This window comes from Ctenocephalides felis, unplaced genomic scaffold (genome assembly GCF_003426905.1).
Source record: "Ctenocephalides felis isolate EL2017-DRISC unplaced genomic scaffold, ASM342690v1 CF-g0.4_SCAFFOLD_03571, whole genome shotgun sequence".
Classification (NCBI taxonomy): Eukaryota; Metazoa; Arthropoda; class Insecta; order Siphonaptera; family Pulicidae; genus Ctenocephalides; species Ctenocephalides felis.
The window spans coordinates 27,896,915-27,913,769 of NW_020539725.1; the positions used below are offsets into that span (position 1 = coordinate 27,896,915).

The 16,855-nt window shown below is 27.3% G+C and overlaps 2 protein-coding genes across 2 annotated transcripts; both read left to right on the top strand.

Annotated features, from left to right (window-relative positions):
• Nucleotides 1–293: 293 nt before the first annotated feature.
• On the top strand, nucleotides 294–5,440 carry LOC113385410 (KH domain-containing protein akap-1-like). Its single transcript, XM_026623258.1, has 7 exons — nucleotides 294–511; nucleotides 2,305–3,269; nucleotides 3,374–3,718; nucleotides 3,831–4,008; nucleotides 4,169–4,441; nucleotides 4,794–4,927; nucleotides 5,263–5,440. The coding sequence occupies exons 2-7, from the start codon at nucleotides 2,328–2,330 to the stop codon at nucleotides 5,329–5,331; spliced, it is 1,941 nt and encodes a 646-aa protein (XP_026479043.1). The 5' UTR covers nucleotides 294–511; nucleotides 2,305–2,327; the 3' UTR covers nucleotides 5,332–5,440.
• Nucleotides 5,441–7,473: 2,033 nt separating this feature from the next.
• LOC113385888 lies at nucleotides 7,474–16,363 on the top strand. Its single transcript, XM_026623712.1, has 15 exons — nucleotides 7,474–7,593; nucleotides 9,813–9,961; nucleotides 10,041–10,172; nucleotides 10,669–10,773; nucleotides 10,857–10,966; nucleotides 11,221–11,273; nucleotides 11,344–11,469; nucleotides 12,230–12,390; nucleotides 12,466–12,605; nucleotides 13,495–13,621; nucleotides 13,704–13,781; nucleotides 14,051–14,201; nucleotides 14,265–14,393; nucleotides 15,400–15,579; nucleotides 16,283–16,363. The coding sequence occupies exons 1-15, from the start codon at nucleotides 7,474–7,476 to the stop codon at nucleotides 16,361–16,363; spliced, it is 1,842 nt and encodes a 613-aa protein (XP_026479497.1).
• The last annotated feature ends 492 nt before the right edge of the window (nucleotides 16,364–16,855 follow it).

A 16,855-nucleotide genomic window follows, 5' to 3' on the forward strand; every position in this document is an offset into this window, starting at 1 on the left:
TAATATTTAATTGTATTTTTTGATTTTATTGTTGTAAAACGTTGGTAGTAATTAACTTTACATGATAACCATAGATAAACAATAAATAACATTGTAGCCATTGTAGCCGCTTCATAATCGAAAATGTTGTGCTTTTTGCCAATGTGACCCCTGTCCCTTTGAATCTAGCGCGTTCAATGATTTTCAACGTTCCGCCGTATGTAGCGCGCGTGACTGTGTACATCGCACGCGAGTCATATACCCATGCATTCGGTTCTACACGCATCTATGCTCTGTTCACTGAAAAAACCGGCTTCGTGTAGTGCAATGCTTGAAAAATACTAATATTTTTCAGGAATATCATCATAATTTTGTGTTAACAATTCAGTGTTAATTTAACAAAGTATTTTTGTTTGTTTTACTTGTAAAAATCTTGTGGTTTATGTTGTAAATATCGCGAAGTAAATTTGCCGTGTGTTTCACCACGTGGTAAATTCCAATGCCTCAGCAATATGGAGTCGTAAATGAATTGGTATGATTTTTATTTGTTTTTCTTATTTGTTGGTAATTTTTTTGTTTCGCTTCTCGAAGTCAGCTGTTACGAGATTTTTGTACAATGTTTTATTGATATCTTAATAAGTATTTATTGTATTTTCAAAACAAGTTTTTAAGGTTATGGTTCGATGAAAAATTGATGACATGGGCATTTTAGTGTTTTGAACGTAATGTTTTGTGTTCTCTGCAAAATAATTACGGGTGAAACACATGTTGCTTGTAGATGAGAGAATTTGGAATTTGTTTTAATTCATGGATGTTATAACATATGCTCAGTATATATTGCATATGTTTATTACTAAACGTGTTATGTCGCCATCAGGGTCATTTGAATGAATTAGTTCTTTCCTCTAATATTGCGTATTCGATTATACCTTATGAAATCTGAACTATTAAATATCATCAGGCATATTATATATCCGTGGCCGTTTTTGCTGACACCGGGCATAGATATTTTTGTGCGCAATTGCTACAACATAGTACTTAGATTACGTTCATGTATAAAATGTTTTATAGCTGTACATTTTGTTTATATGTGAGTGCTTGTAATCATAATAGTTGCGCAATCACGTAGCAATATCGCAACTAATAGAATAATGTTAGAATCAAATAATAAAATGGTATAAATAATTATTATTTATAAAATTCACCATTCTTTTGCACAAGCTGTATATAATACTTATGCATATTAATGTTGATATGCTAATAATCATTTAATTAGATAAAGATTGGCTTAGGCATACATCACCTTTTATATTATTAAAAATGTATATTTATTAAGTTATTTGTTGAAATTAGTATAATATTCTTTCTCATTATTCATGATATTAAATTATAATTCCAAAACTGATCTATTTCAAATGATTCGTATACAATATTCTATGAATTTTTGATGCTGGTAAATTTACTTTGATTTCAATATGTTTCAATTTTACAAACCAAAAGTAACATTCATATATATATATATATATATATATATATATATATATATATATATATTAATACTAATTTGCTACTCATGGTTGTATCTTGTAATTCACATAACTCGTATTACGAATTACTGTTCCTTTCATACATAATTTGAACACTTGCAAGTTACCTATAACCGTCTGAAAATGAATGTGTGTTTTAATTAATAATAACATGCTTTCTCATTATTCATATATTAAATTATAATTCCAAAACTGATCTATTTCAAATGATTAGTATACAATATTCTATGGATTTTTGATGCTGGTAAATTTACTTTGATTTCAATATGTTTCAATTTTACAAATGTTTCAATTTTACAAACCAAAAGTACATTCTATATATATATATATATATATATATATAATATATACAAAAACACACACACATACACATATATATATATATATATATACATATTTGTTACTTATGGTTGTTTCTTGCAATTCACATAACTCGTATTACGAATTACTATTCCTTTCATACATAATTCTAACACTTGCAAGTTTTGCTATGACCCTCTGAGTATGAATGTTTTAATTAGCATTAGTAATAATTTTTGTGCTAATTTAGAATGATTAATGAATACAGTTCCTATATATTATTATAAAATATATGACTAGTTTATTTTCATTCTCAAGTACTTCTTAAAAAACATTTAGTAGAAAAAACAAGTTTAACACATAATTATTATGCTATTGTTGAAAACGTAGGCAGTTTTATATATTTATTAAGTATAGTATTTACCTTTACAGCATAATTGATCAGTCATAATCATGTAATTTTTATTGTTCTTTACAGCGACACCATAGGTCTCAATTACTATGTCTGCAGTGAGATCCATAATACTATTGGGATTGCCAGGCTTGGCTATTGTTCTGGGTATTTTGTGGTACAAGAAGAGAAACCCACATCTTTCAGATCCAGGTGGATCAAAGAAGAAACTTGACAAAGAAGTAGTTGAAAGCGTTGCTGAAAAATCATTCGAAAGCGATAAATCTAAACAACTAGAGGTTATCATTGAGGAAAACTTAGGTAAAACTGAAAAACCAGAATTGAATAAGTCTTTGCCTATAGATATACCTGTTGGATCTCCAGTTGAATTGACTGACGACCAACTAGATATTGAGATCCTTAAAATTCAGTCACAAAAATCACAAGAAAAGGATTATTGCTTCAATCGTGTGCCAATAAAATCTGTCAGCTTGGAAAAGAGGGAAACTTTATTTGAAAGACCTGAAGAAATGACCAGAGAAAAAACTAACAAATCTCAAGTAATTGATAAGGCTGAAGAGTCATCAGAAATTAATAAAGCAGTAGTTGAGGCCAAAATTGAAAATACTGACAATCAACCAGAAATTAAGGAAGAAGTGTCAAAAAACATTGAGAAAGAAAATCTTAAGGAAGAAGTAGAAAAAGTTGAATCAGAAATAGTTAAAAGTGAATCATTAAAGCCTGAATTGAATATTCAGAAAGAACAAGCCATGGCTGAAGAGAAAGAAGATATTTTCACCAGCAAAACAATTGAAAGTCTTGAAAAAATCAGTATCTCCGAAAAAATGACTTCTGTGGAATCTGAAGCAAATAAGGTTGTTGAAGATAATGAGAGAAATGACTGGTCAGAGGAATTGTGTGAATTAGAATGCCAAACTGAAAACACTGAAAATATAAATACTGAGAACATCAGAGATTCAGCGTATCACAGCCCTACAGAAAATATGTCTAGCAGTCCTCAACTAAGTGCATATTCTGATAGACACAGCGAGGTAAGATACTACTATGATCTTTTTTACAATGTTTTTAGGTTTCAAAGTGCAATTTTTATGTTTTTTATTTATTGCGTATAGTAATTTCATTGTTCTTATTCCAGCATTCTGAGGATAGTGGAAAAGGTTCTTCACCCAGAAGTGAGCTTGCAACAACTTATGAGTTTATTATACCACAGACTTGTGTTGGTCGTTTGATTGGAAGAAATGGTGTTTTTGTCAACAAAATAAAAAGTTTTACAGGAGCAAATATACTTATTAAAAACCATCCTGAAAACTTATCAAAATACAAGATATGTGCCATAGATGGTCTTCAAACAGAAATTGATGCTGCATTGGTTATGATTAGAGAGAAATTCCCTGAAAAGAAATACCCCAATCTTACTTTACAAAGAGTGAGTTTTCCTCCGGCAGTATTAACACCTGAAATATCACCTGAATGCGTTTCGGTAAGAAGATTTATATTTGTAAACTATGTATTGTTTGAAGTTAGATCTTATACTGAGAAAAACATTACTTTGTTGTATCGAATGCTATGTTTAATTTCATATATCATTTTAGTTGCAACTGATCGAGGGTGTAAATAATGACTGTACAGTGAGCTGTGTTTTAAATGGTGGAATAGTATCTTTGCAGCAGCCTTTACATCCATCATTTCCTAGTTTAAGTTTATTACAATGCTGCATGGCACAAACATATTCTCAAAATGATAATCCTAGACTACCTCTACCAGTTAAAGGTAGATATCAATTCCTTTTTTTTTTCTTGTTTTATATATCGAATATACCTATTTACATAAAATGACATATTTTTTAAATTACCTTATTTATTATGGGAATATCCTTTTTGAATTTTGTGTTAACTTGAAAATCCATTTTAATTCTATAATTTAATTTTAGCTGGTATGGTATGTGCTTGTCCATTAGATTGTCATTGGTATAGAGCTCAAATAACTAATGTTTTTGAGCCAAAAAATAATGATTTGAATGAAAAGAGTGAGCAGACTGAACAAACTGAGCAGACTGAAGATTATCAAGTTGAATTAAGATTAGTTGATTATGGAAGCAGAGTTGTAACGGAAGTGTCAAAATTAAGACAAATTCGAGCTGATTTAATGATGCTACCCTTCCAAGCTGTTGATTGTTTATTAGCAAATGTTCAACCAGCAAATGGTGAGTTGGATAAATAGCTTTTTTCATATTTATTATTAATATTAATATGACTCAATAATATATATATATATATATATATATATATATATATATATGATTTAGTAGTTAATTTATTATAATTTATTGTAATTCATATATATATAAAATATATATATATATATATATATATATATATATTATATTGTATTGTATTTTACGTTTTGTAACAATGTATTAAGTTCAGCATCTGTTTTCATGTTTCATGTTTTCTAATGGTATAATTTTGAAATTAATCATTACCACATATTTAAAGAGCTATAATTAATTGTATATCTAGTCATAATATTACTAACGAACATCTTTCTATTACAAGGTTCTTTACAATGGTCAAATGAAGCAGATGAGTGTTTGCGACATTTAACATATGGTCGCTTGTTGCAAGTTCAAATTTATGGTTTTCTTGATGACGTCCCACTTGTGCACTTGTATGTTACACTAGCAACAAATGTAAGTAATATTTTATTTTATCACACCTACTCTCTAATGATATTTAACTCTAATAATTTTATTATATAATTATTTTTTTCAATTTAAGAAGAATATTTGTTAAATTTCATTTGTTCACAATATTGAAGTAGTAATATATTTAATACTTTATACAACTATCAAAAATAATAATGTATAGTTTTTGCTATAATGGCTGGAAAAGCTTGATTCATTTCAATAATGAGATTATTTTACTTGCATAATAGTAGCGCTACTTTGAGTTAGTAAAAATTAGTTTGAATATTTCATTTTTTTTGTTACCAAATATTTTATAATTGTGTTTGTTTGATCTGCAGCAAGTGATGTTTGTAAATCAAGAATTAGTTGCTCGTGGCTTTGCAGAATGGGTTGAAACGGATGCATAAGAATTCTGTCGATTTTAAGGAAATTATTTATAACTTATTTTAAAACGCATTGTGTATGCTGAAATATGTTGATTTGTTACACATAAACTTTTATAAGTTTTTAGCTTAGGCATTTTTTGGAATTTTACATTCTCAGAAAATGTCATAATTGCATGTTTGATACATTATATTTCTTATAAAATCAACAAGCACCTACACAAGAAGTCATGTAATTAAAATTGTATATATTTTAATGAATGTATAAATTAGGTAATATATTTACAAATAATATAATTAGTTATTAATCTGTAATTGAGTACCCAGTGAAAAATAGATCAATTGTAAATAACTTATTTTTCATAACAAAAACTATTTTTATATATTTTAAAACTGATGAAAATTCTAAGTAATGGTTTTGATTCAAAAAATGCAGTGAAGTTTCACATACAGCCTATGTATGCCTTCATTGCACAAAAAAATGAATGCTACCAATTATCAAGTTTAGTGGCAACATTAAAGTGAATTAGTTAATTTAAGATGAAATGTACATACATATTAGATAGATAAGGTTTCTGATTAAGGTTTAGTCTAGAGTAAGGCAGTGAGGATTTGTTTGTCATAAAATTAGTTTCTTAACCATAAAACATTTTAATATTCATCATTTGTTACTGGTAGGAACTAGCCTTTTATTAAACGGGTTGTAGTTTGTAGTTTTTAAAATTATCTTCAAATTTGACAGAACTTTCCACATATGTACATGTGTAACTAATGTTATATTTGTACTTATTGGTTATATGCTATGTTATTTACAAATCCTAACATTATTGACTTAGATTAAACTATAATTATGAATTATACTGTTATGATAATAGATTAGCGCAACTGTAAATATATTTATATACTATTTTGTTAATTTCATGATTTTATCCTATATATATAAGGTTATTGTAAAATTTTAGAATGAACAAAATCATATTTTATTACATTTTATACACAAATGAAACTGCATATACAGATATTAATTGCAAATTGATAGTAAAACAAGATATTAAAATTGTCCCTCACATGTCTATATCATTTTTAATAGTTCATATTTTGTTTTAACGAGCAGAGTTGTGAACTTTCTAAAGCTATGTTTTTGTGTTTATATTATTTAGTTCTAAAATAGTATTGTTTATGTATATGTGAGTGATAAAGTTCACTACTATTTGGTATTTTTATAATTGAAGTGTTAGGTTTTATTAAAATTGTTTTAATATATATATATTTCTTTTTATCATGTGTATCTAAGTCAATTTGCCATTCTTTAATTAACATAATTCTTTGTTTAATTTAGAAAAGTTGTGAAAAACTAGTATTAAGTGTTATTTATGTGAAAACTCGGGTAAAATGCTAATTCATTCTAAAACAATTCGTGCACTGCGTCATCCATATATACATAAATATATTTTAGTATAAAATTTTAATATAACATTTGTCATAGACTTAGTAATAATTTTAATATTTTTGTGAATTTAAAGATAGTAAATTAATGATAGTAATTCATGTCAGATATATGATAGTGTATTTTGGCTTGTTTTTCTGTGAAGTTTATTTTTTATATAGATTTTTGAGTTATATGTTAATAGACCTATAATGATTCATATATGCATATATAGCTTTTTCTTTATTAATTTGGATTGTAGTTTTTTTTTTGAAATATATCTTTTGTAAACCTACATACCATTGTTTTATAATCTAATACATTTCATATATTAAAGGTAAATTAAAATTGTGAAATTTCCAGCAGAATGATCGGCCAGGAAAGGAGAAAATATCTGCATTAACCAGAAATGCATTTATATTAATGTTACGGAAGAAACATTAGTGTTTTGCTTCATGGATTAAATGGATGGAATGCTTTTTTAGGTAAAAATGTGATCAGAATATATATAAATTTGCATTTTGATAAAATACATTTATCTTTAGCATTCATAGTATAGGTCTAAAAGCTACAAGTTACTTGATAATCATTAATAGATTTATAATGCTAAACAATGTATATTCGAGGTGTTGCTTTTTTTTATAGCTAATTAATTTCTCGACAAACCAAAATAGTTGTATATGGGCCAGAACCAATAATTGAGAAACTACTGCTACACGATTACTGGAAGATCACAGGGAATGGTGGATTTGCAATTTGGTTTCAGAAAAGTTGGCAACTGGTCTATCCCATGCATTCTAACTGCTTTGAAAAACAAAAAAGAATTGGCATTCCGCACTTGTTTCAAAGTAAAATCAAAGGTGAGACTTTCGCTAAATTTCACATTGCGTCTCTATGTTCATAAGAAATAAGTACTTAATTCTTAGTTCCAAAATTATCTGGTCATACTCCAATTATGGCTTTTACTCCTGATTTGATTTTATGGCATTGTCAAAGGGCTTAATATTATATTTACTTAATTAGCGCTTGCAAACTACGTAAATATAATTCACAGGCGACGAATCAAATTTTCACTTATTTTTACAAATAACACAAATCCATTTGGAACTCTGCCTAGTCCACAAGTAAATGACTACAGAAAAAACAGGATAATTTTTTTATTAGCTTTATTATTATTTTTTAATTGTACTATTTCTATTTAATACTCTATAATTGTTTTCTTTTATTTTTACTTTACTGTAAAAATTTTTTGATTGACACAAATATTTTGTTACAGCCTAAATAATTTCAAATCCTATGATAATTTTAGAATCTAGTGATCTTATGCTTCAAATAAGCAGCATGATCATAAAGTCTAATTTCAAACTCCAACAGAATTAGTAAAGATACCGCAGATCTAGAAACAAATCGTGATATTTGTTTATTAACGAAATCGAAATCATTTTATAATTATGAAATATATTCATGCAACTGATATTTTTTCATCTTGTTACTGCAGTTATTTATTCGTAAAATTCATTGTATTCATCATAGTAGCTGCTTATAGCGCATGTAAAGTAGCACACAACGTGTAATTGAAAATTAATTATTTACAAATATTCGTACGTTTCGAAGAAGAAACTAAATGAGTCTTTTAAAAATTTATATAAATTCATTCGTATTTAGTATACTTGTAATAGGTTTTAGTTCTAACTCACAAAACGTTAGGAAATTCATTAACTGTTACATTTGAAATGGTTTGAATTGGTTGCTTTATCGTAAAGTGCAGTTAAATAAATATATTTGGTATAAAATGATTAATAAATTCGCTTTGAATGTCTCATTAACAGTCATTATAATATTATCAAATACAAATGAAATTTTTAGAGTGATCGGGTAAGCCTAATATAAGTAATTGAATAAAATATCGCAATCAATTGCGAAGGTAGTTTGTATACCAAACTAGCTCAGGTTTCTTCAACTTTTCAACATGTTCTACTTTGGAATAAGACAAAATTTTGGGAAGTATAAGAAAAAAATAGTGAATTTCGAATAATATTAACTAAAAATAGTCTAAACAACAGCACTGCCCAAAAATTCAAAACGAAAAATTATTTTTTCGCGCTAACGATAACTCAGAACGTTATTTGGTATGATGAATATAAGAACACCGTGAATTACAACCTTATATTTTTTTCCTAAATCGCGTTTATATATTTCAGGTTTCTAAAATTTAATCTAAAATCAGAGTGTGGGCAACGTAAAACTTTCATCAAATTACGATACTTTCACGAAAAGATCATGAAAAATTATTTACTATACTTCTTTTTTATTATTGTTTTTAAAAATTTTAAAAATATTAATAATACATTTCGAGCTAATATTTAATTCGATTGGTTTTTAGCTCATCCAAAAATAAAGTCAAATCAATATTGTCACAACTTGAACACAATTAAATTTTTTATCTTTATGAATTGCAGTTGCAGCTGTTTTCTACAATTCACTGAAGATTACTCTGAAATATTAAATAATTTGTATTTTTTAAACGTACGTTTACAGAGTATTACAAAAGTTCTATAATGTAACATTCTTAGAACGTACTAATATTTTAGAATATTACATTATAGAATTTTTATAATACTCTGTATTTTTCAAAGTAATATAATTCTAATAATATTAGTCGTATCAGTTCTGTACTATTATTTCTTTAAATATTTTATAGTTTCTTTTCTATATTATAGCCTTAAATTTTATTAATCAAACTATTTTATTATAAAAGTGGCTTTGAGATAACTATAGTATCTCATTATCGCGGATATATATCCGCTTTCATTTGCAGACAGTCTACGATTGATACGAATTTATTTTTGAAAAAAGAAAATAAAAGATTGAGAGAAGTAAGAGATTTATTAATTGATATTTCGCCAAAATACAGTAGAAGGGCACATTGTCTAGCATTATTAAGCGACAAACCGCATTCTCGCATTTTTACAAGAGAGCTTATGGATACTTATAGGAGGCACACTTACTTTATGGTAAATAAAATAGATAAAACGTTGAATAGAAAAAAAGATTACTTAGACATAAATTTATTTTGCAGATAGTTGTAAAACATGGTGAGGATCTTCTTTCTCCAAATGATGATACCGTTGACGCTATAGAAGGTGTTAGGCACGATGGTTGCGAAACTTATGTTATCTTACTTGGAAATCCGTACCAAGCCGTGAGATTATTGATGTTTGGAGACAAGTTAGTATACTTTAAAATTCAACGTGTATAAATACATTAATTATATTTAAAATTATGTTTGTTTTATTCAAAATTACAGAACCCGAGTGTTGGATACAAGTGCGCGATACATCATGCTGCATGATTACAAACTTTTAGCGCCAGATGCACATTATCTTTGGTATAGAATTGTTAGAGTTATTTTCATAAGGCGTTTTAGTAAAAAATCGAAGTCGCATTCCCAAGTAAGTACCTCTGGTAAATTATTTGATCTTATTTAGGTATTATTGTCATGTGATTATTTTTGCGGCGATATATATTTATTCGTTTTTATTTACTGTTAAACAAACTTAACAATTCTATAACGTAACATAAACTTCTTGAGAGAGATTGGCTAAGCCGATTTGACCAATCTTTGATTGATAGTAGAGGTCGATCATGTTCTTAACAAACGTTCAGAACAAAAATATTATAGGCCTAAATGTTTAAATATAAAAATTCAGTAAATTTTGAAGTAAATTTTGGCCATGTTAAAATTTCAAACTTGTAGCGTCGCAACTTTAAAATTCGGTAGAATCTGAGTCTCCAAGTCGATTGGATTATTGATTATTGATTATATTAACATGATTTTTGAAATTGTATTGCAAGTCATATATTTTATATTGTTTATTAATATAGTTAATTTTGTAGATTTCTGTATTTAATTATTTTTAGTCAGGAGAAACCAGCGCATGGTATGAATTGAGCACCGTACCTTATCCAGTAAAAGTCAAAGGAATATTGGTTTTGAAAAAGCTCGATTATTGGCGTAAGGGAAATGGTTTGAGAAACAAGTAAGTGTAAATTTAATCAAATTTTAAACAACCAAATTTGCAAAATTTCAATTTCAAATTTATAAAATTGTTTTTATTTATAGCGTGGATCTGTTTCGCGATAAAACGCGCAATTTATTGGGCTTACCAATGTCTGTAGCGATATTGAATCATTTACCAGCTGTGAAAAGATTGTCAAAAACTGAATACATAGGTGAGACATCAGTCAAATTACATTCAAAATTAATGAATTATAATTTAATTAAAATTCAATAACAAATATTATTATTATTTTAGTTTAAAGAGTTTGTTCAATGAATCCACGTGTTTTTACGATAATATTGTTGTTGTTTATAATACCATATTATCAAAAATAATTTGTTATATATCAATTTGTGAACATTTTTTTAATGATTTTAATCATAATACTAAAAATAAAGTATTTACTGAACATTATTTAATTTCAAGGTAACACTAGGGAAACAAAAACTATTACCGTTTATACGGGTTTGGAAATAGAGGTATGTATTATTATTTTGCTAGTAAAATAAAGTTGTGTTAAAATATTTAAACTTTTCTTTCATTATTTAGTTAGTGCGAGCTTTAGCAAGAGCAATGAATTTCACTTTGCAATTGTATGAACCCGCTAATGCAGACACTGAAATGTGGGGTAGAAAAGACGAAAACGGTACTTATTCTGGAATATTGGGCGAAATGGTAAAAAGAAAATGTATATCTTTTATTTATATTTTTTCAAAAAATAATTTATTTATTTTTTTATTTATTTATATTGTCTACATGTTCGAGATAGGGATATCCCATTCATCAGATACTATAGAAAAAATTCATTTGTATACATTCTTAAATTCATTGTAAAAATAATTTATATCTTTTATTTATAGTTTTTTCTTATTTTTTTTTACATTATAAATATGAGCCTTTATTTTTCAAAAAAAAATTCATTTTGCATTTTTCATCATATTACGGACATTATTTTCATGTAAATTCTATCCTTTGCACTCTTATTTATTTAAATTTATGTTATTATTTATCAACATTACTGGATGTTAATTATTTAACAGTTGTAATAATTATCGAAATTAAAAAAAAATTGTATAATTATACCAAATATATTTTTTGTCTTATATATACTCGCAACCATCAACTTTAATTTTATTAATCGGAATTAACAAAAATCACACCGATAACAATGGATATTTATATCAAACATAAACTGAAGGGAACAATCGGCCCAGTTACTTTAATATTCTGTATTGCTTGTATTTCAATACTATTGCTATATATATTCTATATGTCTAGAAATATATTTCTAGTCAATTAGTAATTATAAGTTAAATTATAAATTGATCATTACACCTATTATAGATATAATACCCATTACCCATTTAATAATAAAAATATCATCTACGTCTCATTGTGGAATTATCATAGCATTTTATTTTAATATTTTATGCAGGTAGGAGGTTATGCTGATTTTGCTGTAGCTGATTTGCATTACACACAATACAACCTGCAATACATGGATCTTAGCTTACCTTATGGCACCGAATGTCTGACTTTTCTAACACCAGAAGCTCTTTTTGATAACTCGTGGATGACTCTGATTTTACCATTCAAGTTAGATTTTGTTGATAAATACAGTTATATAAGAAAATAAAATAATAACCATTATTTTTTTCTTTGATTTTGCAGGCCAATGATGTGGCTAGCTGTAATGATAGCTCTGTTCTTTTTGGGCTTTATATTTTTCGGATTGGCTAAATATCAAATGCATTTGCAAGTGTTTGTTCAAAAAATGGACGAAGACGAAAAAGTGGAACTGAAAGATGAAGGTATGCTAATATTATAATAGGTTTTTATATTATTAATTAATAGGGTAAGGTTGCAAGTAAAACGTACACGTACACGTAAGTTGAAAGAAAATCTTTGGCGTTTATTGAATCTTTATTCAGTTGGTTTATTATCAACAATAATTGAAATTTTCAGTTTAATATTAAAATCTTTGTATTTTTATACTTTTTAAAAATATGCTTTCGTTACTATTAATGCGCCTAATCGCCTTAGTCATACCACCTACAGCCTTAGTCGTATCTGCAATTAAAGCACTATATATATATAGAAAATAGTCTTGGGTCAATATTATAAGTTACTAGTGGAACCTAATTAATAAAATAACATCTAAAATAAAATAATAATCTTTAAAAATAGCGGAAGTACTTTTAAAATTATGTTCTCGTTCTTTTATATTTAAGTAACATCGATTTTAAAAGCAAAGTGGTGATAATATTTAATACATGATAATATTAGAGTATTAAATTCGACTAAAATATGTACTTTAGTAATACCATTTTTACTAATTTTAAGAGGAGAAAAGCAGATAAGTAAATTTAAAAGCAAACATTATAGATTTTATAAAAAGTTACTTAAGAAAGATGAAATCATATGTTTAAAATAAAACTTAAAAAAAGAAGCGTGTATTATAGAGCGTATATTTGTAAAATCTTCACAAAAAGCTTACATTTTAATTTCTCTATTTCACAAAGTTGGCAATTGTGAACGTTTCCTTTACTGGGCTTGCTGGTACTATTTAACTTTACCTAGGCAGTGGTACGACTTGAGCAACCTTACCCTAAAACAAAATCAAGCACTAAATATTTTAATAAAAGTAATCAAAACCCTTTCATTATGAAGAGGTGAGTTGATCGATTGTTCAAATTGCAGATGAATTAAGAGGACTTTATGTTTTTGGAGAAATGGTGAATAGTATTTTATACACATTCAGTATGCTTTTGGTAGTGTCGCTGCCAACTTTACCATCCGGATGGTCATTGAGAATGTTGACTGGATGGTAAATAGCATTTGTTAACATTTTAATGAATAATTTAATATACGAGTATATATATAATTTGATTATTTAAATTTATTTGCAGGTACTGGTTATACTGTGTTTTAGTTGCTGTATCTTATAGAGCTAGTCTCACGGCTATATTAGCTAATCCAGCTCCTAGGTAATTGAAATATTTTTAGAATGTTCAGAATAAATTGTTTTTCAAATAATATTTTATATTAGATTATATATATATATATATATATATATATATATATATATATATTTATAATTGTTGCATATATTTCTTTACAACTGACATTTTTTCTCTACCTATTTTTTTCTTGTGCTCTTTTGGCTTTAATATTAGATATCACTACTTCTTAGTTTTGATTGATAATTTTCGAAATTTTCAAACCTTTGAAAACATTTAAAATTAATTTTTTTAAGAATTCGCATAGACACGTTGGAACAGCTATCAAAATCACCAATATCAGCCGGTGGTTGGGGCGATCAACATAAGCAATTTTTTGTCACATCTTTGGACGAATACGGCAGAAACATTGGTCGAAAATTTGAGGATGTAGACAACGCAACTGAGGTAATTGAAGTGCATAATTTCTTTATAGAAATATTTTGTGAATAATTTTAATTTCATTTTTAGGCTGTCGATCGAGTCGCACGTGGGGAGTTTGCATACTATGAAAACAAGCACTTTTTGCGTGAGCTGATCGTGGAAAAACAAAGATCTAATCGGGAGCTTGGAATCAGTAATATAAAAGAGGTATGTTTAGTTAGAAAAATAATTAAGAATATTGCGTGAACGTTCTTTGAACCAAATTTTGTATTTTACAAAAAAAAAACGATTTTAGTGTCCGAAAATGGTACGCTGCATTATTCATCGCCACTTTGCCTGTGGTATTAAAAGCTGTATCAATTTAAAATATGGCAAATGCATAATTCCAAATTCAAAAAATTAAAAAGTACTTAAATGAGATAGTCGGATAATATTTAGATTCATTTCTTTATCTATGGATAGATCAAACCGACATAAATAATCATAAAATAGTATTTTATTAGCTGCTTAATTTAATTACCTTCGTTTAATTGGCATTTTCAGTGCGGATACTGATTTTATGCATGTAATTATATGCATATTATATTTTATATGCATTTATACATGTAATTACAATTATATAAATTTTGTTTATTTATTTATTCTTATAAAGCAATAAGCATCCAAAATTCAAAAAATTAAATTCTCAAAATTTACATGTTAGAACTTTCAACAAATTAAATTTTTTTTAAAGTAACTGATTTTTGTAAGCAATACCATTTCTCATTAAATATAGTAAAGGAAACCCGCAGAATGCTTTTGGAAATTTTAAAATAATTATTAAAATTATTTCTGATGTGTTAATTCAAAGAAACAGCTAGCTTTCGATCTTTACTAAAATTTAATCTATCTGATTATCAGCTAATCTTTTTAAAATACCTTTTGATTTATTATTAAAATTTAGTCGTTAATGTTTATTAATTACGAAGAAACATTAAATTTTAAACATTTAAATGCTTGAAATAAGTAGTTGCTGGCGATTTTGAAAAATACTAAAGCTACTAAAAATTTTCCAATTTTTAAGTTAAACGGTTCAAAATGCGATCATAAAAAAACGTATTTGCAAGTCAGCTGACCAAAGACTAACATTAAGTTCTACATCTGGTAGTTAATAAACATTCAGAGTTTATTTAGTCCATATAAATCTAAAACTATTTTATTGATATTGTTTTGCAAATTGTAGGCAAATCAACGGTCGCTGCATATCATGGATAACTGCGTGATAAATATGCCGGTATCCATAGGTCTTCAGAAAAACTCACCTCTTCTTCAAAGATCTGATCGATTTCTAAGAAGAGCTATTGAAACAGGTCTTGCTGAAAAATGGTTGAGTGACGTAACTGAACCGCTAAAAGCAGCACAGGTATTTACAATAATTTTTATTCATTTTCATTATCGTTTTTTTACTTTAATATATAATATGTCGATGTGATTTTATATAGCGTGTGATATTGGTTAATTTATAATATTTTCAATTGCATTTAAATTAGGTTTGCAACGAATATTCGGCCGAATACCGAAAACTAAGTAATTTTTTTTGGTATAGGGAGGCAATTGGTAAAATGAAAAAATTCGATTTAGTACGTGTAAATCTATATTTTTCATATAATTATTTTATGTAGTCATTGATACATATTGATCTTAATTATAAGGATTTCTTCCTAGGAAGTAGTTTATTTCTTATTTCCGTAGACCATTTAAGCTTAAGAGAAAAACTATAGCTATAGAACTATAGGTATATGCTGTGCGCTCAATACTGCATGTTTGATATTGAATTATTGGCCAATAATATGTGCAATAGAAATTAAACATATTAGACGTACTGAAAATATAATCTGCCTTTGAAAAAAAAACTCACCGCTTTACAATATATTTTTGAAATAACAACTTGTTTCAGTATACCGCTGCAATCAGAACTATCGCAAAATATAATCACCACTGTACAAGATGGGCACTAAAAATTGGCCGAATGTTTGGTATATTCAGTATACTACCGAATATAACGTCCATTGCAAGCATAACTTTTTAAGTAATAACGAAATCCAACAATATTTGCTTTCTTCAAGGCACCTTCCCAGACAACACAAGACATCCTGGAAAACGTCCACAGGATATCCACGCGCGGACATTCATTGTCCCTGCGATAGCCTTACGAATATCCCGCTTATCCTGATCTTATCCGAAACATGTTAATATGTCGCACCTACGGGACGTTCTGTAGGATATCCCGCGCGGGATATTCCGGACATAAACCGGACATGAATAGGATATAATTATGGAATTGTTTTTTACTTTTTAGATGAAAAATAAATTTGGATTAAAAATAAAATAAAAGAACACAATTTCACAAAGTAAACTTTTATTACAAAATAACAAAATCCTGAGATAATTTTATAACAAAATTTAATATATACAACTTTAATTCAAAATAACTTATTTTACAATATTAAAAATATAATTAATTCGGCATTCAATCCTAGTTTATGGTTGGTTTTCTCTCCTGAAATAGAAAACAAATGAATAAATGCATATATATGTATATATATATATGAGTAAGTTCTTTAAGAGCGATACATTAATCAAAATAGACAAAGATTTATAAAATAATCTCTAATTCCAAATATATCGACACAATTTGA

Excerpts from the sequence above, each read along its gene's own strand:
- LOC113385410 (XM_026623258.1), top strand. The coding sequence starts at position 2,328 with ATGTCTGCAGTGAGATCCATAATACTATTGGGATTGCCAGGCTTGGCT. Across the intron at positions 3,270-3,373 it reads ATTCTGATAGACACAGCGAG|CATTCTGAGGATAGTGGAAA; the intron begins GTAAGATACTAC and ends TTCTTATTCCAG. Across the intron at positions 3,719-3,830 it reads TATCACCTGAATGCGTTTCG|TTGCAACTGATCGAGGGTGT; the intron begins GTAAGAAGATTT and ends ATATCATTTTAG.
- LOC113385888 (XM_026623712.1), top strand. The coding sequence starts at position 7,474 with ATGGTGGATTTGCAATTTGGTTTCAGAAAAGTTGGCAACTGGTCTATC. Across the intron at positions 10,173-10,668 it reads CGTTTTAGTAAAAAATCGAA|CGCATGGTATGAATTGAGCA; the intron begins GTCGCATTCCCA and ends AGGAGAAACCAG. Across the intron at positions 10,967-11,220 it reads GTCAAAAACTGAATACATAG|GTAACACTAGGGAAACAAAA; the intron begins GTGAGACATCAG and ends TTTAATTTCAAG.